Source organism: Megascapheus bottae, chromosome 13, assembly GCF_031878675.1.
Source record: "Megascapheus bottae isolate mThoBot1 chromosome 13, mThoBot2.hap1, whole genome shotgun sequence".
Taxonomy (NCBI): Eukaryota; Metazoa; Chordata; class Mammalia; order Rodentia; family Geomyidae; genus Megascapheus; species Megascapheus bottae.
The window spans coordinates 13,960,343-13,987,973 of record NC_143521.1 but is presented as its reverse complement, the minus strand read 5'-3'; the positions used below and the strand labels follow the sequence as shown (position 1 = coordinate 13,987,973).

Genomic DNA, 27,631 nt, shown 5'->3' with positions numbered 1-27,631 from the left:
AAGGTAAATATCATAGAATACTCAGAACTGTTATTAGAAGGTAAATGAAAAGTCACAATGGGAAAAAAGAGCATGTAATCTACTTATTTTTAGTAATTCTTTAGTATGAAATATATAGTATACTTTTGTTTATGAATTGAAACAATAAGAAAAAATGATGCAGTTACAACGTGCATTTGTTATCTTCAAAATATTTAATTTATCCCATTCTTGTTTGCCTAGTCATTGTTTTGTCATGTTCTCTAGTGTAAGGTAGAGTTAAAAATACAATTTCCGGTGTATTAGTCATAGTTTATGTTTTTTTCCCAAATAAAATGCTGGTGGTAAAATATACAACTTTCCTGATTTGCTAATATCTGCCTTGGAATCCTTCAGAGACAGATGTGTTGGCTGGCTGTCAGTTAACATTAGTATTTCCTTAAGGAGAAAATTATTCATTTAAAAAATGAGTTAGATGTAGCTCTACTCAGAACAAAAATGAAAATCATTCAGTTTAAATACTTCTCCATCACTAAGTGAATCAAGATGTGGAAAAAGTCATGTATTTTTGTGTGCAAATAAATGTATCTTTGTCCTTTTCATTTTATCTCAATGTTTAGAAATTGTGGCTTATGCAGATACTCATTTCCTCACACTATGCATGACTGTTTACACAATTTGCTCATTTTGACATTGCATATAATGAGAGGTAAAATGTAACCTGAGTCTGAAATTTTATAAAGAGGACCAAGTAGAGAAACCTCTGAGGAAATGGAAAGTTCTTAGGCTTTTATTAAGACTTTGTTTCTGACAAGCGTGCCAGAGAGAACACTCCTGAATTGCTGCTTGCTTTTGAGTGAATGATTAATCTTGTTAGTAGAAAGACTTGAGCACAACATATAGCTTGGGAAATCAATCTGCCGTACCAGATTTATGACGCTTGGGTCAATATTAATTGTTCCCAGAGACTCACAACCTTATAATTCACTAGAGAACAAGGATTGAAATGAAAACATGGCCTTGCCACTGTCTTTGCTCACCATTTTCACTGGCAGATGTATAATTGAATAAAAAATTGTCTTGGCATTTCATGAGCAGGTGAAGTATTTGATAGCCCGCCTTGAATATTGTCTTTAATCTTCATTGATGATTCAGGTGTAGGTGGAAAAAGGGTGAATTTTACAGAGCTGAATCTACCCATCTTTTCATCAGAGGACTTTTCAACCAATGTCCCTGGTTGAATTAAATTATTTATTTACTTATTTTTAATTCATTTATTGGTTTGGGGGGCAAAGAGTCAGGTGTATAAGAACATGCTACCTGTCAAAATATGCAACAATTCAACGTAACTCAGAAAGTTCTCTCATTGTGAATTTTATTTTAATGTTAAATGGAAACAGGCAGGCATCCTATTATTACCATGAAATATTTGTCCACATAGACAATTGAAAGGATCTTCCATGCCATTAGGCTAAAATAAGCAAATAACTCATAAGCATGTTATCAAGTGTTTGTTATCATCCTATTGCCATCTGAAGGGCTCATTCGTCCTATGACATCTATTTTATATTTTATATTCTTCTTAGAAAGCTTTCATGTGCTAGTAAAATTATTTCCATCACTAAGGCATTATCTGAATTATATGGTCCTTTAGTATGTACTTTTAGTTACTTGAAAAGGATAGGCACTTATTTTTTTTCTTAGAAGAACATTGTGTATCTGAAATGATTGGTATTTAATCACAAGTACAGGTATGAAGAGAAAGAAAGTAAATGAGACTATTAGGTAAGACACCTAAGTGAAAAGCGAAGTGGAAATTCAGTAGGTAAGTGTGGCCACATCTATGGAAATAGGTTCACAACATTTTACATGCTGCTTTAAGGGACATTTTGTTTAGCAAATGGACTTCTAAATGCTAGTTACTTTTTTATTCCGTTTTTCTTTGTTCATTGGTTGTGAGCCTGGAACTGTTAGCTGTCCTTAAGCTCTTTTTGTTCAAGGCTAGGGTGGAGCACTTTGAGTCAAAGTTCCACTCCTAGTTTTCTGGTGGTTAATTGGAGGTAAGTTACTGTATCTGACTTTGTTACCTAGTGTACTATATATACGTTTATTTGTTTATTTCAAATAGAAAAGCGAAGTGGGGAAACAGGATGATTGGGAGGGGGTGAGGAGAAAGGGGGACGAAAACATGAAAAGGGATATCAAGGGTCAAGAATTAATGCACCCATTACCTGATGAATGCAACTGTAACCCCTCTATACGTTATCCCCACAAAAAAAAAAAGAGTCTCAGCAGACTTTCCTGTCCCAGCTGGCTTTGAACTCTGATTCTTATATAACATAATTGTAGCAAGGATTACAGGCATGAGCCAGCAATGCCCAGACAGCCAGTTTCATTTTTTAAGGACTATGAATAACTTAAAAATAAAAACTTCAAAATCAATAGTTTGCATTGGTTTATCTGTTAGATGAAAAAGCTAGGTATTTGGAACCAAATAATAGTATTTTTTCATGTGCCATCTGAAATGAGAAGCAAGAGCATGTGCCCACACATATTAATCACACACATAATACAAGTATCAATATATATATAGAAATACAATTCAGGTATTTTTTGCAATAAAAGCTAAAAGAATAAAAAGTTCCTAATATCTATTATATCATCATTTTCTATGAGACAAAACAAACTTTAAAAAGGCATGTTTCTGCTCATTTATGGAAACTAGACATGCATTTTCATGAATAGAAATGAACATAAACAGCATATATATGTATATATGCCTATCTATCTATCTATCTATCTATCTATCTATCTATCTATCTATTCGGGTAAACCTATTAAATGAGTACAAATAAGGGATTTTTCAGGAGAACAAAGAGAAATGCAAGCTGGAGGAGAAATAATTTTGACATGAATGTTGTTGATCAGTAGGTTGACAGAAGAGAGACTCTCTTGGTGGACTAGCAAGAAGTTGAGCTAATGAGAGCAAATGAGGATGTATACTTCAAAAAGATTTTGTCCACAGGATGAAGCCACAATTCTCAGATCTCAGCCTCCCGAGTAGCTAGGATTACAGGAGAGAGCCACTGGTGCCTGGCTTTGACTGGTCATCTTTAAGACAAGATCTTTCCTCCTGTCTAAGCATTCCATCTGTTTTAGGCTTCTTGAAATAACTAGGATGAGAGGCTTATTTCCATTGAGATGAAGTCTCAGAAACATGTCTACTGGGACTAATCTAATATTATGATCTTCTCAATCCCATCCTCTCATTTAGCTAGAATGACACATGTGTATCACTGTGCCCAGCCATTGGTTCAGAAAGAATTTCATATGTGTACCTGGGCTGGCCTCAAAATACAATCCTCCAGATTTTACCCCCCTCAAGTAGCAAGCTTAAGAGATGGGAGCCACAAATAACTGGTGACTTGATTTATTTTTTTAGGTAAGACCTTCCATACTTGCTGTGTGCTGGCAAGAGACTTGATGCATTAGCTTGGTTAAACCTTTTATTCCTCATTTTATACCTGCCAAAGGTAATGAAGCTCATGTGTTATTCCTATGCATGATTTTTTATAATTTTTCTCTTAATAGTATGGGTTTTATTTGGTTATTTGAAATAGGATAGAGAAGGGGGGAAAACAAGATGAGGGGCGGGGGTGGGGGAAGGGAATGGGGACTAAGGCATGAGAAAGGGTATCAATGTATATGAAGTAATGCACCTTCTATTAATTACAATAAAAATATATGGACAAAAAAATAAATAAATAAGCATGGGTTTTAAAAACATTTACGTCAAATTTTCCATACAGAAATTCTTTGGTAAATTTCCATTTAATGCTACATTCTAAAAATATGTGCGATTATTGTACTTGAACAATACATTGTTTATTCACAGTAGCTCACAAGAAATCATTTGGTGATTTCCTCCCTTTTACAGATACTGATTTCCAAAACACATTTGTACTCAAGACTCCATCTCACTCTCTGCTTAGAGAAATCAGCCTGTGTTTTTCAGGTAACTGTCCCAGATATTGGCAATAGTGTTATTGTGGCAGATTAGTTTCTGGCTTCTGGGATAAATATCCAACTTTTCAACATTTATCAAGCTCCCTACCTTTTCTCATCCATTTCTTTTTCAGGAACTGACTTCCTGGAGGCTCTTAGAGTGCCTTATTTTCTTACTGTGCATATACTGCTGAAATATTTTCCTTTTCATGTTTTTCTCCTCAGCCCTATGTACACAAAATGATGTCCGGTGTCTTCTCCATAACAAGGCATGCATCTGCTCTCTGGATCTTGTTCAGTTCCTTTGGGGGGTCTTATTCTAGTACTGCCTGGCTTCCTTCTACAAGACTTTACTCTGCTTAGTCTATAAATACAGCTAAGTCATCCTGTTTTAAAAAGAAGCACCAACCAAAATATAGAAACTTACTTTGATCCTACAAAACTCTACTTCTAATATTTTCAGCCAATCTTTCAATTAACTTCTTGGTTTATTGGAATCAGGCTCTAATTGATATTATTTTCTCTAAAATTATAGTTATGAAAGACCTAAGCCAAAAACATCATTATTGAATCCAATGGACAATTTTCAGCCCTTATTGTACTTTACCATCTGCAAGATTTAGCAAAGTTGATCAGCTCTGTTGATTTATGTTCTCAGAAGTATTCCAAATACAGAAATATATCTGTTTCAAATGTATGAGTACATATAAAAATATGTGTTAAACTACCATCTAGATTAAGTAAATGTCTTTTGAATATTTGCTTGAAACCTTATTTAAACTAAGACATAAGAAATATGCTAAAAGTGCTGCAATTAATATACTTGTGCTATATGCCTACGACAGTCCTAGCAAAGGAACACACTAGTGAATTGTGATGTATATATAACCATATAAAAGGATGCTAATTGAAATGAACCCAAGATGTGGAAGCAAAATGGATCTGTGGACTTTTCACAGTTATTTCTTTTTCCTTTCATTCTTTTCCCTTTGGTTTGTTCCCTGTTGGCACTATTTTTTTATTCTGGTACCCTTTGTCTTGTATATATGTTTATGTAGGATTGAGGAAGAGAAGGGTAATACAGAAACAGTGGGACAAAAAATGGTGAAACAATGCAACGGAAATACCCACTGGACACTATGTTGGAAATGAACTTTTCAACTTGTAGGGGAGTGGAGTGGGCTTGGAAGGAAAGAGAGAGAAAATGAGGAAGGAGTAACGCTGTTTGAAAATAAATGCACTCATTACCTTACTTATGTAACTGTAACCTCTCTGTACATCACCTTTACAATAAAAAGGTAAATATCTAAAAATGCTCATATATTCCTGTGTCTTGAGGAAGAAATATGGCTACAAATCAATATATATTGTAGCCAACTCTTCCTTTCTTTGATTTATGGGTCACTTATTAAATAATGTCTAGCTAAAAATCTCATTACTTAGATATTAAGTATCCTTTCCACATCTAAAATTAAATTTATACTTTACTGATTTTCCTGTTTGGTTCCTTGGTTTTTAGTTCTGTTGACTTTTGTATTTTTTATTTATATGTTTATTTGTTTATTTATAATTTATTTTCCAGTACTCAGGCTTGAATTCAGGGATTTGTGCTCTCACTAGGCATTTGTGTACGCGGCTGGTGCTCTACCACTTAAGCCATGTCTCTAGTGCTAGATTTTTACTGGTTAATTGGAAATAAGTAGCACTAGAGTTTGCTTGTTCAGGCTAGTTCTCAGCTTCCTGCGTAGCTAGGATTATAGGCATGAGCCACTGGAAACTCCTATTATACCTATTGCTTTCTGTACTTTGTATAGTTCGGATATAATTTTACTCTTATTTTACTCTTCCCAAGGTAAGAATTTAGGTCATTGGTTTTTTAAATTATTATTTAATCTTATTTTTGAATGATAATAACACTTCTATTAAATACTGTAAGTTTCCCAATTCACATTAAGCTAGCTATATTTCCCACATAGTTTGATAAGTTCTGATTTTACTTTGTTTTTCCATCCATTTTATTTCCATTCAATTTGACTTAGCATTCATTTATATCATTTATTATCTGAATGGAAATTTTACTACTGTATTTCTGTTGCTTCTAATTTGATTTCATGTGTTTCAATAGCATAATCTGTTAATATTTTTGAATTTTCAAAGCTAGTTTTATGACATATTATAATCTGTTCCATGCACATGTGGGAAGTTTTGTCTTCTGTTGCTGTTTGGTAGCTATTCCTCCATACATGTTAGTTATAAACTATGGATTGGCTGGCTTCAATAAGAATGGGTTGAGTTCTCAGCTACAACTGTGGATTTTTTTCTGTTCTTAGTGTATCAGGTGTATTAATTTATGTTTCATGTGTTTTGAGACTGTCTTTTGTTATCACTGTTGTTTTGGTTTAGTTTGGTTGGTTTTCTTTAAGTATTGTTTAGATAATGTGTCTAGTTTTAAATGGACTGGTCTTTTGTCAATACAAAATGCATTCATCTCCAGTGTTTTGGGGGGCTATGAAGAAAGAAAAATATTTTTCTTTGTGCCAGGAGTTTGGTATAATGGTAGAGTGCTTTCCTAGGATGCAGGAAGACCCAGGTTTGATTCCTTGGTACCACATGCAAAGAAAGAGCCAAAAGTGGTGCTGTGGCTCAAGTGGTAGAGCTCTAGCCTTGAGAAAGTTCAAGGACAGTGCTCAGGGCCTCAGTTCAAACCCCCTGGACTGGCAAAATTATTTTTCTTTATCTGATAGTAATATACCTACTCTTGTTTCTGAAATATTTATACTTACATAGCATGCTTTCCGATCCTTCTACTTACAATCTATGCCATTCAATTTGAAGTGTGTTTCTTGTGAGGAGTATATCATTGGGAGATCTTTATTCTTAGTCTACATTACTAATTAGTTTTTAATTTTTGTCAAGGAAAATGGTAGGTGATAAAAATCTACCTCATTGTGCTTTGCGTATGTGGAAAGCCTCTCTCTACAAGGTATCTGTGTTTGTTAGCAGTGTCTAGTGGGAAGTTTCTGGAACAATTTCTCTGGATCTCATGAGATGTGTAGGAGAGCTAGTGTTCTTACTTTCACCATGGCTCCTTAATGTGAATGTCTTTAACAGTTTTGCTGTGTTTGTTCCACCTTCCAGATACTGCCTATGATTTTTTTTTTTGTTTCTAGGGCTTTTGACTTGTGAGGAGTAAGACCTAGGAGAAAAGGGACTATTTAGTCTTGGAGAAACTGGAAGTCCGAAAATTTTTTATTACCTCATTCCAGTGGTTTATGTTGAGCACCCTATGTGCCATTCTCCTAGGCTTATTGTTAAGTGGGTAGAAGATGGAAAGCAGGAACAGAGGATGGAAGGGAACACTGTGTGCTCATTCTCCTAGTTTCAGCAGACATTTTACTGTTTTCTCTCATGATTCCCTTATATGCGCTAATCACACCATAAATTTCCCCTGTACGGAATCTGTAACACTTGCATTTTGACATGCAGTTTCTGTCCTTACTTGCCCACTGGATGTACTGCCCATTGCAGTATCTCATTGTCAACGGTAGAGACTGACAAGACGTAGGCATCAGCCAGTATTCGTTATGGAAGCTGAGCCTCAAGGCAGTTTATTTTCTCTATGGCATTATTCCCTTTGGGAGTCTTCTCTCTGTTCTCCAGGGAAGCAGAATGTCTGCCCTCTCACCTTGAATAATTTTTAACTAACTTTTTCCTCTTGGCAAACCCCTGATTTCTCATCCTTCATTGAGTTGTTGTTGAGTTATTGAGTGTCTTCTTACTCCTCACTCTGAAGCACAATGACTTCCCATAATTCCCAGTCCTAGTGCCCACCGATATTGTTTCTCTTGTTCTCTAGGGATGGTCACAAAGCAGAGCACTATGAATGGTTGAAAGGTGGCAATTTCTGGTACTATCTGAAGGAGTACTTTCCTAAAAGAAATTAATTGGTAAAACAAAGAGAGAAATAGAGATTCCAAAACAGACAACTGTTTAGAATACTTCATAGTCACAAAAGAAAGAACAAAGTATGATATCTTGTTTAGGTTTCATTTATGAAATGCTCACTTCATCTTATAATTTCCATGGAAATTAAAACTATGATTGTGAATTAATTATCCTTTCAATTTCTTGGGATTTCGTACTTTTCTTGTTTAAAGTTAAATACTTCGAAAGTTATGTTAAAGCAATGGTCCTCATTACGTCCTTTAGTTGGTCCTCAATGCCACCTCCTACAGAAACCTTTTATTCTAGCAACTGTGTCACCCTCAACCCCATCCTTTTCACTTTGTTTGTTTTTTTCTCAACCTTAGAGGACATTAAATCTTTTATGTAGCTTAATTTATCTGTGAGTTAGGGCAGAATAATGTTTTGGAACAAACAGGATAATTCAAAAGCATTTTGATTTCTTTGGAACATTTTTAATAGACTGGAAACTATGGGGAAGCAAAATATGAGATATCCCTCAGTAGTACAGAGTTTATCTAGGGTTGTTCATATAAAACAGGCCTAATTTAGCATTAAATTTCATTTTATCTGATCAGGCTTTATTTTTAAATAGGCCATCCAAGAATCATGGTATCAGCCACTTAATTGAGAATCATCAAATGTCTTTCCACCTTCCCCCCTCATGTTAGAATACAATATAGCACAAAATTTTCCTAGCTTTAGGCCAAATTAGCACACCATACATACTATTCATGTGTATTACTTATATATACATCATATATCTAGCATATTTTTATTAAATAAAACTATAAATAATATAGGTTGATGGAGTCTGAACACTACAATGTAACATAATTAGAAAACATTTTTAGGTGGTGTATGTTTTATTAAACAAATTAAAAGTATGTTATTGAAAGATGTCAAAGTCCTTCACATGAATAATAAGGGTCTTAAGACCAGGAAGTATAAAAAAGCTCATGTGGTGTGTCCATAACATTTTCAAATTGATGAATGAAATGTCTAGAAATGACTGTGTGTCTACATAAAACACAAAGTACAAGTCATGTGAAAATGACTCCTACTGCATATATAGAATTTACTAACTGGTTACCAAGAATGCTAGGTGCATGACATATATCATGGTTTTGTTTAAGGAGCGTCTTCCTGAAGAGCAGCAGCGCCTTTTAATTATAATCATTCTAAAGATGATCTGTTTTAATTAAGGTCTTGCTCATAATTACTGCTTGAAAAATATTTAATGTACATATTCACTTTACTTGGATTTGAAATCATTCTTCCTCACAAGAGTGTTCAGAAGCACTTTTAATTATGGAACAAAAGAACAGTTAGCAGGTGGAGACAACTTCTGTTTAAGGTCCATATGTCTGTTGCTGATGTTAGAATTAGAATACTGCCTTATTTTTGTATTTTGTCTCTGGTGATATTTCAGTACTTTCCTAAAAGATTTCCAGAATGACAGCAGAAAGTATTACAGGGGCTAACTTTGGGTTAACTTCTGGGCTTATGCAGGCAGGCCAAGTAATGCTCTAGAGGCAGCAAAACTCTACCCATCTGCTTCTTAGTCTTATGAACAGTTTTTCATCTGGCACACATCTTCCAAGAGTTTATCCCTTGATCTTTTTCCTTGTGAGAAATCTCAAAATGTAGAATGAATCACCACCCCACCAAACAAAACAAAAACAACAATCCCAAACAAAAGATTCACTGTATTATGACAAGAACTAGAATTTGAGCAAGTCATTATCTAATGTAGAAAGTTCAACTGACTTACATCCATGTGGTGGCTGATATAAAAAAATACTGAAGAATAGGGAAATTATTATAAGCATTGTGTTGCGCTCAATTATGACCCTCCAAGGTGGCTGTCTTTATCCCCAGAAATGGTTGTCCTACATAGCAAAACGAGACTCTTTAGGAGTAATCCTGCTAAGGGTTATAACACGTGGTCTCTGTGGGTGATGCTGGTGGACTACAGAACAGTCACAGTGGTCCTCAGAAGAAGAAACAAGAAATCAGAGGGATACCAGGTAAAGGAAAAGTTGGAGTGGAATATTTTGAAGATGATAAATGGTACAGACAGACACTGGAAGCTAAGAAAAATCAAGACAATAAATTCTCCTCTCAGAGAATGCAGAAGGAACTAATTCAGCCCAAACCTTAACTGTAATGTAATGAAACTCATGTTTAGATCTCTGATCGTCACAACTGTAAAAGACTATATTTGTGTTGTTTTACACTATTTGAAGATTTTTATTTAAATTTGATTGATTTAACTTGTGTGTATCAATTTACAGCATCACTAGGAAACTGATACAAGCCTTCTCTCCTCCATTTAGTTGGTACTTTTTCAAAGCCAGAAATTATAAACACAAATGCACTCATATCTAGAGTTGAGATTTATCTAATTTTAGGTGTTAAGGGAAACCTTTATGATTTAATGCAAAGTTATACCCACCATTCAGTAAGCTGATGAATATACCATCTTCATAAGCCAATAAATGGTTACAATTTTTAAAGCATTCGTGAATTGGCCTTTCTGCATAATTTTGAATTAGCATTTTTCAATCATTGATTTAGCCTAATAAATACATCAGTCCAGTATTTTTGGTGAAGTAACAAGTATATGGAGACAATTAGCAACCATTAATGCTATTGCACTATAATTTTTTGTAATCATATCTGTTACAAACAGAGCTAGGAAAGTTTACTGATATTGTGAGCCAAAATTTAATACCTAATAACCTTTCAAATATTATTTAAAAATCCTCTACAATTTTCTGAAATACTCAGTTCCTTTGGAAGAATCCTAAGATGCTCATTATAAAAGTCCTGAAAACTTCCTTCATTTTTGAAAACACTAAGAATCTGTTGAAGATTTTTACACTTGAACATATTGTTTAAAATATAATCTTTCTTTCTGTGTGACAGCCTCACACAAACAAAGTATTTAAAGAAAATGAAGGTCTGTCATTGCTCTGTTTAATTAACGGAGACGTTTAGAATTAGAGAATTTTTTTAAAAAAGAAACTTTAGTGTGATAATGATAATCATTTTATTTCACATAAGAATTTCAGTGGGTAAAAATCCTGTTTACAGGTGTCATCTGGTAGAACTAGTCAATTTTGTTTTATTTTGTGAGTTTCTCTCTCTCTAATTACTGTTGAAAATCAGATGGTAGAGAAGCTAGTTTTTAACAGATACAAACTGTATTATTGTCAGTTGCCTGAATAATTCTACTTAGAAGAAAGTTGTTAGTAAATTATAGCATTAAGCCTAATTACGAAATTATGCATTAGAGTTCATTGTTTTTGTAACTAAATGGCTGTTTAAAGGATTAATACTATTATGCTTTACAAATAAGGAAACCAATCACTAAACTTTAAAATATACAATTCCTGTAATTTCAGCCTGACAATTTGTCTCACATCTGTTATCCTACCTACTCAAAAGGCCAAAAGAATCACAGTTCAAAGCCATCCCGCATAGAAAAATCCAAGATACTAACTCCAATTAACTAACAAAAAGCCAGAAATGGAGCTATGGCTAAAGTGGTAGAGTGCCAGCCATAAACATTCACTGAACACAATTTTAGTCTAATTCTCAGACTGGAATAGGGACTCACTGAACAAATGAAACAAAAGTCTCTAGCTTCACCTGTGTCTTTCTTTAATCACAAAGAAGATATGACCAAGTTACTTTATGCACTGATGTTACACACTTCCTTTCGGATATATATGAATATGTATATATATATATATGAATGCATATATAGAGACATCTATATATATATATATATACACATACACGCTCACACAGTCTTTGCATTTACACTTGCCAATCTTTTATGGTAAAAAAGCTCAAACAAACTTCCTACAGTAATATGATGTTGAAAAACATCTACTAAAAGTTAACCAAAATATCCAGGTCCCAGTGTCTCATCCTAACTACTCAAGAGGCTGAGATCTGAGGACTGTAGTTCAAAGTCAGTCTGGGCAGGAAAGTCTATAAGACTTTTGTCTCCAATTAACTACCCACAAAAAGCCAAAAGTGGAGCTGCGGTTCAAGTGGTTGAGCATTAACCTCAAGCTAAAGCGAACATAGGGACAGCATCCAGATCCTGAGTTCTAGCCCAGAATGAGCAACACAAAATACCCTCAAAGAGTTAATGAATGGATGAAGGAAGAATGAACAATTAGTTCTAGTACAAATATTTATAATTATATTTTTTACCTTCTTATCTTTAAAAAAAACAGCATGTTAGTGAATCAATCAAAACATATTTTATTAGCCATAATATAAATTTCATTTTAATAATAAAATAAGCGATAATTCACGTCTGAGCAATGGCATTCACAATACATTCACAAATACGCTCAAATGTTATACCTATTAAGAATTTAGTTTTAGGGCTGGGAGTTTGACCTAGTGGTAGAGTGCTTGCTTAGCATGCACGAAGACCCGGGTTCGATTCCTCGGCACCACATCCATAGCAAAAAGCCGGAAGTGGTGCTGAGGCTCAAGTAGTAGAGTGCTAGCCTTGAGAAAGTCCAAGGACAGTGCTCAGGCCCTGAGCTCAAGCCCAGGGCTGGCAAAAAAAAAAAAAAAAAGAATTTAGTTTTAGAAATAGAGAATAATGCTGGGAATGGTAGCTCACGCCTGTAATCCCAGCTACTCAGGAGGCTGAGATATGAGAATTAAGGTTCAAAGCCAGCGTGGGCACTAAAGACCATGATACTCTCACTTCCAATTAACCACTAGAAAAAAACTGGAAGTGGCATTGTGGCTCAATAGGTAGGGCCATAGCCTTGAGCTGAAGAGCTCAGGGAGGACAGTGCCCAGGCCCAGATTTCAAGCCCAGGACCGATCCACCCGCCCCCCCCCCCCAAAAAAGAGAGAGAGAACAATTTATTTTTTAAGCGGTTGGAATAAAGATCAAGGGAAATATAAGCAAATGTCTTCTCTAACAACCTGAAACATAGGGGATTTTAAACCTTCTACATTTTTGTCAAAATAGCAACTAACCATAGATGACAGATGCTGCTCCTTAGTCAATGGAGACTCTCAAATTTTACTCTGCATCTCATTGGGAAGGAAATATAAAATTTTAAAATAGAATTAACTTGGGGAAAGGCATCAGTGCTGCAACTCTTAGCACCAAATGTTTTTTCTTAGAGTACCAAATGCTTTAAGGAAAACATTCCAAGTATCAAAGTTTTCAGATAGATAAATATTTATGGATCAAATCCATAAAGAACAGACATTGTTATGAAATATATATAGATGCCTTCAAAACTTTCTTTCTAGGCAGAGGAGACACATAAGTTAGGAGTCATTTCCCACTTAATTGTTTTGCAACCTTATGCAACACAAATGGATAATGGATAAGACTTCCTCATTTGTACCCAGGAAGTCTATCTTGACTCACATCATGTCCAGAAAATTGCACAGGAGTTATTTCTCTCCACATATATAAAAGTGCCATAAAACTTTATGGAAAAGGCTTTATTCTGATCTACTTTCCTGACTGAAAGGCAAGATTTTTAAAAACACATTTTAATTTGCTAGTTAAATTCATCAAAGAAAAGCATAACCCAGAACTGGTATATATCTTGAAAGGGCAATTCAATTCCATCTGCCTTTGAACTTGATGAATTGGTGTTTTCCCGCCTACATCTAAGCCAATGGCTCTCCTTCTTCATTGAGAACTCTCCATGGTATTTGCATTACAAATCTCCACTACAAATTTACTATTTAAAATCGGTGGTCTGTTTACATTGCTAGTGTAGCAAAATACAAGTGTGCTATATGATTCGTAAGAAACTTTAACTATCAAAGAAGCATTAGCCATAGATTCTGTACCACCCTTAACACTTGTGAAATGCATGTGACTTGATCAGAAATTAAACAGCCATTTGAGAAAATAACAATAGGTCCGGTTCCAGATGCAAATGAAGAACAGATGTCTACAAGAATTCTCTGCAACAGGGTTGGGTGTACTAGATCAAGCTTCCATGCTGGATTGATACACATAGATTCTGCCAACAGTATCATCTGCAAACATGCTGGATGTTTTGGAAGGGAATAGAATTCCATTCTGGAAATTAACCAGGGCAGTTATATATTCAACCAAAGAAGGCAAGAGCTTTGCAAATGAACTTAAAGAACATGATAGTGCAGGCACAGATAACATTTTTATTAATATATATGTGGACACATGGCTTTGGATCCAGCCAGCCAGAGACATAAATAAACTTGTGCAAAAGAGACAAAATAGATAAGTGTGTGTGTGTGTGTGTGTGTGTGTGTGTGTGTGTGTGTGTGTGTGCGTGCATACATAAGGCTTCTTGGAGCAGTGACATAAATCTGGACACCAACCAACAGTATCATTTCTATCCTTTGAAATACCATTAAAAGCACAATAGGGGTAATTATTCTGGGATGCTCCAAACCGCTCTTTCCATCTTGTGCACTCATATGCCCGCCAAACATGAAGTGTTCGCCTTTCTCCCTTCCAACGTGATGGTTGTTGAACTTATTTTTAGTGTCATTTGATAAGCCTTTGTGCTCACAGAGAGACATCCCCCTGACCCGGCCACTGGTCATTGTCTAGACCAGTTCACATCAAAGTGGGAGCGCTTTGTCAGGTTTCCAGTCGAATATCCATTTCGCATCTGAAGTACAGTATCGAAAGTGACTAGATCATTTGAGCTGTTTTCTTCAGCTGCTGCCTTCCTCCTCCCCCACAGTGTTTCTGCTCACGCTAACATAATTTGGCATCGTCAACGTGACACAAGGGTGATTTTTTCTAAAAAAAAAAAAAGTATATAATACCTATATTGTCAATGGGTTTTAATGGCAACCCTCCTGAAAATTTATAAACTGAAGACAGGAGATCCCCTCTTGCCTACTAAATCACAACCAAAGTAGAGTGCTCCTCAAATCCAAGTAATTCGGACACAGTAATAGGTCATTCAATGTCAAAAGGCATAAAAAAGATGAGCAAAATCTTCACAGGCTGCTGCTTGCTGTTGCCTTTAATTATATTAATTAAACTTCGAAATTTTCATGCAAAGAGAGTTGCTGGCTTGTGACGCTGAAGAGCCCTTGGAGACATGAAAGTAGGAAGAAAAAAAAAAAGCCCTGAGTGGAAGCTTTGCGTGTACTGCTTCTTTTAAATTAAAGGCGAAACAAACTCCTAGGTATGTTTACAGATGTCAATGCTTTCAATACTACTAAACTGAAAACCTAAGAGGGAAATCTACCAATCTCACGCACAAGGTCTTAAATCTTGAGTCTTTAAACTCCACTGGGGATCTGTGGTTAGAGGCTGTCTTCCTTTGGAATAATGCTCTATTAATTTTCTTGTCCCAAGTGCACAATGAAAGAAAGGTGTCTTCAACAATGAAAGGGCAAAGTCTCACATGCTACCAGTACCTTGAGGCATGTTGTCTAACATTTTGTCATGCATGTGCACTTTTCAGTACTAGAATGACAAGATTTTCTAGTCAGAAACTTCCCGTAAGGCACATTGTGATAGGGGGCTTGGAAAGATTTTGTGATCTGCCATCGCTAAAAGGCAATGGACTCCATTATTTGCTTTGCCTGCTGGGAAATTTCATACTCTGCCTGTGGCTAATGATGCCATAAAGAAAACACAGGCTCCACATTTCCATGTTCAGAACTCCTGGTTCCATTAGAGACTCGTCACGGCACTCCCGGTTTTGATGTCATCTTTATATGGTAGGTGTTGCAACAATTTATTTTTCTAAACATTGAAATGAGTTTTCCTGTGTAAACGATAGCATGCAATTTAACATTCCTCTTTATTTCCAATGTCATGAATGAGGAATTATCACTGAGTTTTAGCACTTCCCATGTAGATGGCAGAACAAGTGTCTGAAAATGTTTGGTGCAAATAAAGCAGAAGGCTGAGGAAACACTTCCTGACAGAGAAGAATTAAGCTTTTTCCAAGAGTTTCTGAAATGCACTTGACTTTTTTCATCCAGATGAAATCAGCAATGGGAGAATGCAACATCTTAGTAGCTTCTTGTTTTCCTTTTATTAATGTGGAACTCGAGAAAAGTTTATGCATCGACCCTGAGGGAAAAAAGAAGTCAACATTGAAATACTGAAACATTTCTAACAAAGCATCTGAACATTAAGTTTTCATACTATGACATAATAATGATTAATCACAGTGAGAGCAGTATTCACATGAGACACCTAATCAAACATTGTTTTCTTGGAACAAGGTCAATTTTGTATGGAAAAAATGTTGGGAACTAGAACTTTGTAATATTGTTCTTTGTATAGATCTGCTATCATAACGACCAAGAAATCAAAGCTACCAATTAATATCATCTTCTTATAACAAGTTGAAACAGAATAATTCTTTTATATAATCTGCTTCTTAAATGTTTGGGCCGGGAGTTTGGCCTAGTGGTGGAGTGCTTGCGTAGCATGCAGGAAGACCTGGTTCAATTCCGTGGTACCACATACATAGAAAAAAGCGGAAAGTGGTGCTGTGGCTCAAGTGGTAGAGCACTAGCCTTGAGGAAAACTCAAGGACAGTGCTCAGGCCCTGAGTTTGGTCACCAGGACTGGCAAAAAAAAAATTTTTTTAAATGTGCACAAGGAACATAGTTCAGTAATGCCAGGTGCCTGTGGCTCATTCCTGAAATGCTAGCTATTCAGGAAGCTGAAATCTAAGAATCAAGGTTCAAAGCCAGCCCAGGCAGAAAAGTTTGTCTCATCTTAAATAAATCACTCCCCAAACTGAAAGTGGTGCTGTGGCTCAAGTGGTACAGTGCTAGCCTCATAAACAGTGCTCAGGCTTTGAGTTCAAGCCCCAAGACTGGCCAAATAAATAACAACAAAAGAATAATGATACCTGAGGAGAAGAAAGCATGTGAATAAAGGGATGTCATCTGTGTGACTATTTTATGAAAGATTTTTGCAAAAGACAAACGAATTCTCAATCCTGCCATTGTTTTTGACCATTTCTCACACTTGTACAGAGCCATGGTGTACGTTTTCCAAATGGACAGTATTTACTCTTCTATCCATTTTCAAGGAGAAATTTGTCAGTTCAACCCCTTAATTATCTCAAAATAATCAGTCGGACAAATTGAGTCCTTAAGAGAACACTAAGGGTATGCTTATCAAGTTAAATGTTTTATGACACTTAATTTTTATATATTAGTATTGACAGTGAATTATATGATCTTGGCATGGCAATATTTTACTTGCTTAATAAATATCATTGCTTCAAATGGGAAAATACCTCCTTTTTAATGCATAATGTTTTATGCAATCTTATATTGAGCACATTATCTAATTAGTGAACTTCTAGAACAAGAATAAAATCCCTCATACCTTAATAGTGAAAATTGTAACTGAAAAAATATATAGAATCAGCAAACTACCAAACAAATAGTCTTTCTCTTCTTTGACTCAGTAATTACATTTTGAGGGTACAGTTCCCCAAAATAACTTACACAGATTTAAAAATATTTACCATAGATTTTTATAGTAGTGAATGTTATAATCTGATAATTCATATTTATTTTGCTCCAACTATTCAGAGAATAAATTATGATTCATTTATTTAACTCATTATGCAGCCATTAAAGTAAAAGGAAAATAAGTATAAAGAAAAATACCAAATTATATATAAATTTATATATACATATACATAAACATATATTTCTTATTTATGTATAAATGATGGTAACTGTATGTCAAAGTAAAAGATTAACATCACATATTTAATAAAGACTATTCTGTATGCTACTTTTTCTTTTGTATATTTTCCATAAATCCATATGTATTCTATTTTAAAAGTAACTTTCTTTTTTTTAATTTTTTTTATTTCAATGTATAGAGGGGTTACAGTTATATTTGCCAGATAGAGGATGCATTACTTCTCACACATTGATATCCCTTCTTATGTTTTTGTTCCCATTTCCTTCCTCCCACCCCCGCCTCTCATTTTTCCCCTCCTATTTCAAATAAACAAGTAAATATCTATGTAATGTTCCAGGTAACAAAGTGAGATATTGTAACAATATGAGATTAACCAAAGGGAAACACAAGAGAAGGGAGAAAAACAATACATTAAGAATAACAGTCACTTATAATTAAGCTCTTGTTTCCATGTCTTGGAGGTCCATTAATTTGGCCTCGTCCTATATGGCCTTATGTATCTAGGGTTTGAGCTATTGTATTAAAAATAACTTTCTTTTTGCCAGTCCTGGGGCTTGAACTCAGGGTCTAAGCACTGTGCTTGGGCTTTCTCAAGGCTACAGCTCTACCACTTGAGCCACAGCACCATTTCCGGCTTTCCCCCCCTATGTATGTGGTACTGAGGAATAGAACCCAGGTCTTCGGGCATGCTAGGCAAATACTCTACCACTAAGGCCAAATTCCCAGCCCTCTAGTGAACTCATCTGAATGTAGTTCTATTAAGAATGTAGATTTTTTTTTCTTTTGTCAGTCATGGGGCCTGGAAGCTGTCCCTGAGCTCTTCAGCTCAAGGTTACCCCCTAACCCTGGATCACAGTCCCACTTCCCGTTTTTTAGTGATTAACTGGAGATAAGAGTCTCATGGTCTTTAGTGTAGGCTAGCTTTGAACGGTGATCCTGAGATCTCAGTTTCCTGAATAGCTAGGTTTACAGGCATGAGCCACCGCACTGGGCATAAGAATGTAGATTTTATAAATAAATCTTATCATCTACATTCCACAACTAATAAATACAGAACCTGTAGTCAACATTTAAAATTCCTATAATTTATAGACAGCAAAATTCTGTCTCTCTCTCTTTCTGTCTCTCTGTCTCTCTCTCTGTCTCTCTGTCTCTGTCTCTCTTTCTCTCTCTCTCTCTCTCTCTCTCTTTCTCTCTCTCTCTCTCTCTCTCTCTCTCTCTCTCTCTCTCTCTCTCTCTCTCTCTCTCTCTCTCTCTCTCCCTCCCTCCCTCCCTCCCTCCCTCCCTCTCTCTCTCTCCCTTTAAGGCCAGTACTTGCTTGAACTTAGGGCCTGCATGCTGTCCCTGAGCTTTTCCCTCAAGGCTAGTGCTCTACCACTTCTGCTTTTGATGTTTAATTGGAGATTAGAGTCTCACAGACTTTTCTGTGCAGACTCACTTGAAACATTCTACCCAGCTCTCAGGCTCTTGGGTGTCTAGGATAATAGGTGTGAGCCTCCTGGTGCCAGTGGCACTTGTACTTTTACAATATAAAGTTTTCGTAATCTCAGTAAAGTGACTGTCAAAACTTCTTCCCAGATCCTAGTTAGCTATCGAATCCATTTTGCTGTTGGTGGTGGTGGTGGAGGTTGTGGGGCTTGAGCTCTGGGCTTGGGCCCTGTCCCTGAGCCACTTTGTGCTCAAGGCTAGTGCTCTACTTACTTGAGTCACAGCACCACTTCTGGTTTTTGAGTGGTTAATTAGAGATAAGAGTCTCAGTGGGGACTTTTCTGCCTGAGCTGGTTTCGAATTGTGCCTCACATCTCAGCCTTCTGTGTACCTAAGATTACAGATGTGAGCCACCAACACCCAGCTCAGCTATCTAATTCTTTATGTGTATGTATGCAAGTACATGTCAGCACACACAGTGCTACACACACAGCCTATGGTGTGCCTTTTTATATCCTGCAGCTCATCACGTTTAAATGTGAAAATAAGGGAGTCTCTTCAACTTCTCATAACACATCAGACTTTCTAAGCACATACTCAGGATCTGGGGCATATATTTCTCTATTCGATTAACAACATAGAATATTCATATTACCGGCACTTGTCAATGAAAACCTTAGAATCGTTCCTCTCCAGATCTACTGGCATACGTTTTTTTTCAGAAGGCAAGCACTAAGTGAAATGTTAGCCATCTGTTTTTCTAGGTCAGTGTTCTTTCTTTCATTCTTTAGTTTATGAAGTCCCATGGGTTTACAGGTGGCTCAAAGGCCAGCGAGGCAGGGGTGCTACATTGGAATGAATCAAGTAGGCATGATTGAAGGCCTCTGAAACCTGTTTCGCCCTAAGCAGGTCTGGCAGCTGTTTTTTTCCTATTTCTTCTATAATTCTGTATTGAAGGAAGCGCAGTGGAGGCTAAAAATGCAATCTGATAGCTAGGAATCAGACATTTGAATACCTACTAACTCAAGTCAGATCAGCAAGGAAATATCTATACCTACACTCAAGTTTCTTCTCTTGAAAATGTCTTTATAGCTCTGTGACAATAATATATTATTGTTAGGCATTTTGGTCAATATATCATTCTGGGGAAGTTCGTCTTTGTAGTCATTGCTATGGCTCCTGCGAGTACAATTACCAGTATGGCTATGTCTGTACTTTGCCTATTAATCTACTTGTTTAATTTTGTTCTTTTTAGTTTTTGTTGTATTTTTTCTGTTATACTTTAGAAGTAAAGCAAATATATGAGAATATAAACTACTATCTATTTCTTACTTCTCATCTCTCTCAACCATCAAGAATAGCCAAACTTATCTTAACTTCTAAAATCTCCCACATGTTTTCTCTGCTTTATACAAAAAAGCTTTAGATGGCTTCTGTGTTACCATTTCATGCTCCAATAGGATTTAATAGAGTACTATGCAGATAGTTGATGTCCAATTATGATTCAAAGTGAACACAACCAATACAAATGGGTGTTTAAAATTGCAAGAATGTTGAAACAATACTGTTCCTCATGTAATCTCAAATGCTCTTCTACACAAACAGTTCTAAGTGTAAAGACTGAAACTTAGCTTCATTTTCTTTACAAGTTAGAAAAACAGGATTTTTTTCAAAGTGGAAATGTACTAATATTTCTACTTTACTGCTTAGCCTGAGCTCTGTAGAAATTTTCCCCCACAAACTTCCTCCCATTAAAAGAAGGAACAGAGTGTACCAGGTATAAATCACAAATAAAACCCTGATCGTCAAACAGCAAAATTCACAATCAGAATCTGTCAGCTTTCACTTTACTTAAGTAATTTTGTTCAGGTAATATCTAAGTATCTATTAGAGTGAGAAACGGATTGGCATTTTCCCAGAAATCATTATTGGCAGTATCATCCTCTAGGGCCTCACAATCAGTAAGACATGGAGAGAGATACTCCCTCCAAAATGTCTGACACTAAATTACTATGCTGAAGTTAAGTGGCCAAGAGACCAAAACAAGACATCAGCAGGGACTGCTCTGTTTGCCTTGTGTATATAGATTTCAATTCTGCTACAATATTCAAGAACTGATTTCACCCCCTCCACTTTACTGTGGTCAGTGAAGAGCAGCATTAACAGCCCAAGTACCATGTTTTCCTGCTCTTAAAATTCCACTGGCATTAATGCTTGCGAGTTCCTTTACTAGCTATCTGCACAGGATATATTTCACTGCTATAACCATTACAGGATTATGCACATCCCATAAATATCCATTGACAAGCTGAAGCCAACAACTGCAGTTTCGTTTAGACTTTTCAAACATGGATAGCTGATTTATTTATATCTCCACTTCTAGAAAGAGGTTACTAAACCTACGTTCTCTGGGCAATAGTAAACAATGCTTCACATTTAAAATTGTGCACAAAGCACAGATACACCTTGATAGATATGTACACAGGGACAAATGCAGCGCTCGAGGAAGTTGCTATTATAAGGAGAAACTTGAGGCAACAATAAGCTTTTTGTTTTCTAGAGAAAAACAGACTGAAGACAAGATCCATACTAATCACTTCTGTAAAGAACGTGTGCTCCCAAGAATTTTTCTCTCAATAAAACTGCTTGTGTGTGTGTGTGTGTGTGTGTGTGTGTGTGTGTGTGTGCGTGTGCCAGTACTGGGGCTTGAACTCAAGACAGGTATTCTCACTCTATCACTTAAGCCACATCTCTCTCTGCTTTCAGCTTTTTGATGGTTAATTGGCGATAAGAGCCTCTCACATTTGTCTGTCTGGCTTGGTATTGTACTAGGATCCTCGGATCGCAGCTTCTTGAGTAGCAAGGATTACAATCATGAGCCAGAGAAGCCTGGTCCAAAACCGCAATTTTTGCTGGACGTAGGTGGCCCACATCGTAATCCTAACTCACAGGCTCAGATCTGAGGATCACAATTCAAAGCCAAGCCAGACAAGAAAGCCCATGAGACTCACACAGTCAATTAACCACCAAAAAAGCCAGGAGTGGAGGTGTGGCTCAAGTGGGAGAACTCTGGCCTTGCACCTGAAAAGCTCAGGGACAGTTCCCAGGCCCAGGCTTTGATTTCAAGCACTGGGAATGGTACACACACACACACACACACACACACACACACACACACACACGCACACACACACACACGCTATCACCACCACCCACCATCACCACCAACAACCAAAAAAAAAAAACAACTCAACAAAACCCCATACTTCAACACAACACTGAAATATAATTACACACACTATTTTATTTTAGAAACTCATTCTAGAACTGTCACATTTTAAAGTAGGCACCCACACATCATATGGATATTTAGTAGATGTCATAAAGGGAATTGATTAGTTTGCCTAAAATTTTCACCCTCAAAATGATTTTGTCTCTTTATTCTATCATGAGACTTGTAAAATTGTAGTGATTCTACACATTCTGTTCATGCTTATTTTCACAAAATCTGTCTTTTAATATTTATTGAAAGTTAAGTATATAGTTGGCAGTGAATGAAACACCAAACCATATCTCATAATATGATATAAAAATCGACCCTTCTAAATTATAATTGAGATCAATATACATATCTACATCTAGATTCAGATATAGATATAGACATAACTTTGACAGCTCTCTGGAAACCACTGTTGGTAAATTGTCAGAAAGTTTTCACAAATAAGCGTGGGAAGTTAATTCCCAAAACACAGATTAGATAAAGATATAGACTATACTCAAAATAGAATCTATAGGTCTTATTACTTGCTTAATATTTATTTTGTTAGACACATTTATTTTGATAGACACATGATAGATATAATAGGAATGCATTTTCTCTTGACATTCGCAATTAGAATAGAGACTATATTTTAAAGCTGAAATCTAAAATCTAGTTAGACATGTAACCTTAAAGTAAAAGAAACCTAGAAAATGACCGATATACATTTCATCATCATTGGTATTTATGAAAGATTAAAAATAACCCAAATGTTCATTGTTAGAGGAACAAAATGAATATACTAAAAGAGTGCTACAGAACACTATAAATAATATGAGGCTATTAAACATAAAGATCTCTATACATCATGGTAGAGGAATGACCAGGATTTACTAAGGGAAAGATTCTTTGTCAAAATAATGCAACATGCATTTTATGAATTGTTTTATGTTGCTAAATGGAACATTTTCATATATTGTAGAAAGAAAAATAATAACTACCTTGAAAATAAAATCAGTTACCAATAGACAGAGAGAAGGCATAAAGCAGAATAGAAAAAGCTGTAAATGAGGTAACATTTGAAGTATTTTATGATACTATATGTATACATGTGGATATTTTACATTTGAGGATAAAAAATTATCTCATAAAAACTAAAAGTTATCTTATAAAAACTAAACTATTTTACCAAAGTAAAAGAGTTTTTACTAAGTAAAGGGCAAACTTGACAAAAACATAGGGCATGGCAGAAAAGCTGATGTGAAGAGGGATCATACCATAGCACAGGAGGATTTCCTTTAGAGCAAGGAAGTAGTTAGTTGAAGGCTGAGAGTTGAAATATAACATTACATGATCTTAAGGCAAGAGGACAGGAAATTATCTCCTTCTCTAATGTCATATTGGGACTTCTTCAAATAAAGAAAGAATCCTATTGAGGGTTTGGGACAGAGGAAGACTTTTGAGAACAAGAGCCTTGTGGGATCATAAAAGCAAGAAACTTTGGAAAGATCAAACAATATCATAAAAGCACACACAGAAATGGCAATAAGTATAATGGCTGACCATTCATCAGAAACAATGCAAATACTGGACAATGGAACATTTTAAGGGTAAATTTTAAAGTCTCAACTAAGATTTCCATATCCAGAGAAAATACCTTACACAAACATAAGCAAAGTTAGGACATTTTCAGAAAATAAAAGCTGAAATATTTAATATGAAAATAGAATAAATTAATTTACTCAATGTGGAACAATGCTGGCATGAAATTACTAACTTTTGCTGGAATATCTCTAGACTTCAAATTTTAACTTGTTATTGAAATCACAAAGCATGCTTTATATGCTTGCGTCTGTATTTTCTCCTAGAAAATTCATATATTGTGATAGTGCATTTGCTTTATGAAACTGACCTGAGTATAGTTAAAGAGAAATCTTGGATGTATAACAATACATCATTAGCATTTTAAAACTTTTGTAAAAGCCAGGTGCCGGTGCTCATATCTACTCAGGAGACTGACATCTGAGAATCATGGATCATGTGCCACTGCCAACCTGGACATGTGACAGGTGTTTGTTTATTTGTTTTGTCATGAAGCTTGACCTCTGGACCTGGGCACTGTCCCTGAGCTCTTCAGCTCTTCAGCTCAAGGTTACCAATCTAATCAGGCTGAACCTCTGTGAAACTTTTATGTCCAATAAACTACTCAGAAAAGGTCAAGAATGGTGCTCTGGCTCAAGTAATACAGCACTAACTTGAGCACAAAAGAGGCTGAGGGACAGGCAGTGAGTTTAAGCACTAGGACTAGGAAAAGAAGTTTGTTATGCATATCGCCCTAGTTCCATGTCTAAGAATAAAATTCTCGTTTTGGGAACCTTAAACCAAATAGGTTGTCAAAAATGTAAATAAGTTGATGATTTAGCCTATAGTCAGTTTATACAGATTTTAATTATGTGTTTATTTAGCCACCACTTGCTATGTTATCTATCATCTCTTTTGCCATCCTTTGGTTATCTCATATTGTTACAATATTTCACCTTGTTATCTGATATATTTTATATGTGCTTAATTGGTAATTTGAAATTGGATAGGGAAGGGGGAAATCAAAATAAGCGGGGGGAGGATGGGAGGGAAATGGGGACCATGTCATAAGAAAGGGTATCAATGTTTGTGAAGTCATGCACCTTCTATCTGGTGAATATAATGTAATCCTTCTATTAATCACAATAAAAAATAAAACAATATATAAAAATTAGCCACGACTATTTAGTTGTTATAACTAAATTCCTAGCTATTTTGAGACTGATAATGATTAATGAACCTTCTAAAGAAAAACAAATTGCTAAAATCTCCTTAAACTCTTCAAATTGATACTTCATGGCAATATTAAAATCTTATAGAAATGCACAGTTTAAAAAGTCACTTTTAAGATCTATTATGAATTAATTTCCAAAAACTGATAAGGAAATAATTTTAATGAAAATCCTTCTAAAACCTAAAATTAGTTACTATGAATCTCCAAAGTCAAAATTTAATTTTGAATAGTTATTTTAGACTAATATTTATATGCTATAGAAGGCTAAGTGATGAAAACATGATACCATCTCTAGAGATTCAACCAATTTCAACACAGTGAACATCATAAACACTTAAAACTTAAATATCTTTACATATAAAAGCACAAAGATATATCCATGAGTAGCTAATGTGATTATATTTGAAAATACAAATTTATTAAAAACTAAAGGGTACTAAGTTTTATGTATGTACAAAAATATTTACTTGCTGGTCTACAGAGAATATTTGTACACTTCTGAGCCATAGTGAGGAAGGAATAAGTTTTGGAACTTATAAGCCTTGGACCTGTTGACCTGAAAAAAATTCAGTTTCTTCTCAGGAGGTTATTGCAGAAATCGAACTGGAAAACCTAAGCTCGTCACTTTTGCCTTCTGGGATACAGAATTAGACTGTGGCATTGAGAGAGATATGGTAAAAATGATGACATGGCATGCCAGAAAATACCAGTAGAGGCTGACTTCCTGTATGCATATTCCACAGCCCCTGGCTTCCTTCCTGGAGTAATCCAAAGGACAGATCCTGGTTCATCCAGACCCTGCTATGCTGAAAGTTTATGTGAACAAGCTTGAATGGATGCACATTCTAACATGGGATAACCAGAAGGTAGGAACAGAATTTGAGTCTTTTTCCCTAGATTCCACCATTTATGTGAAGAAACAGATTCCATGTATTGTGCCGATGCTCACAAAAAAAAAAATCCTGTATTTTTGTCACTAAAGAAATGTTGATTCTTTTTTCCTTTTAGTTTCTAAGCCTAAGGAGAAAACAGTAGATAATACTTTCCTTCCCTCTCATTTAAATCTGATGTGGTACTCAACTTCCCAGAGCTGTGGTCTCAGTACTTCAAACTCAGTCACACGTAGTTGAAACTGCATGTGAATAGGAACAAATAAATATAAGCCACAGTACCACATTATTATGAAAGGCAATGATTATACACTTCTATCTTTCATAATTAGCAAGAGTTGAGCATCCTGTCCTATGAATTGTCAAATAATTATGAGGAAGTTAAACACAGCAGTCATGAATTTAATAATCTTCACTCACTACATTATGACCAGGCAGTCCCCGCTTCTAGATGTGGGGATGAGGAATCATGGATTCCAGTAGTATGGGATCATGGGATCAAACTCTTGAACTTTCCTTTTCAATCTGATGGCACACTGATGGTTAGAAATGCAATCGATTGCATCTTTAGATTTTTTATCTCAGCTCATAGTTTTGTGATGTTTACTCCTGAAAAAGAAACTAAATATTTTATTTGAGAGAAAATATGTGTAAACCAAGTTGATTCCTTTAAGGCTAGTGTGTAATATTGAGAGAGAAACCTAACTATAAGATCTACCAGCATGTTTACACAGATCAGGTGAGCTATACAGAGCAGCCAGGCTTTAAAAAAAAAAACACAAACTTCCAACTTGATTGTTTAGGATGACAAAGACGTTTCATATATCCCATTCGTACAATAAATAGTGGAACATATGAAAAACAATGATAAATGAATCCACTGAGAACTGCATTTTAAAATGCCTGAACAGACATGGCTTAGCTTATTTAATGGGAACAGAGCCCCAGAGAGGCTTCAGAGAAGGATCACCCACTGAATTCTTCATACACACGTGTATAGGTGAGTGTAGAGGATATCCTAAGGTATAAATCACTCTGTCATAAAGTAACCAACTCAGAAACTTCTGAAGTGGAGCTTTTCCAAAGATGGTGGGAATCATGATGAAGACAGTAATACCTGTAGTAAAATTGGTTAGCCTGTGCTTTTCTGTTAACATTTATAATCCAAAGGGACAGCATGCTAATGTTTATACTATTAACTGCTCAGGAAGGATGGAAGCATCCTGGACTGAGAAGGCTTCCAGTCAGATCCCTCCAGAGCACAGGAGAAATTCAGAACTCAGAACTCAGGTCCCCCACTACAGGAGGCCTGGCTGCAGGCTTCCTTTCTCCCTGAGAGGCTGAGCTCTTTTATATTTACTGTCTGACATTTCACAGGAGCTTCTTACTCTAAGACAGAACTCATGTTTTCATTCATTGGCTGTTTTGTTTTATTTTTATTAGACCTATTAATTTTTCTAAGTACTTATAGAATGTAATGGTATTTCAAAGTGTGTTGCCACGTGGTAATGTTTATAAAAAATTATTTTACATTTTTATTTCAAAACATAAATTTAAGGTTAAAATCATTTAAAAAAATCACA

The 27,631-nt window shown here is 35.7% G+C and overlaps 1 protein-coding gene and 1 pseudogene across 1 annotated transcript in view; one reads left to right on the top strand and one right to left on the bottom strand.

Annotated features, from left to right (window-relative positions):
• Positions 1 to 12,159: 12,159 nt before the first annotated feature.
• The window catches only part of Antxr2 (ANTXR cell adhesion molecule 2), a 116,833-nt gene continuing 101,361 nt past the window's right edge, over positions 12,160 to 27,631 (bottom strand). The window contains exon 17 of the mRNA XM_090343359.1: positions 12,160 to 16,048. Coding sequence (XP_090199485.1) covers positions 16,013 to 16,048 — 36 coding nt within the window. The 3' untranslated portion in view covers positions 12,160 to 16,012. The remainder of the gene's footprint in view (positions 16,049 to 27,631) is intronic.
• Positions 23,938 to 26,138, top strand: LOC150055548 (caspase-3 pseudogene; annotated as a pseudogene).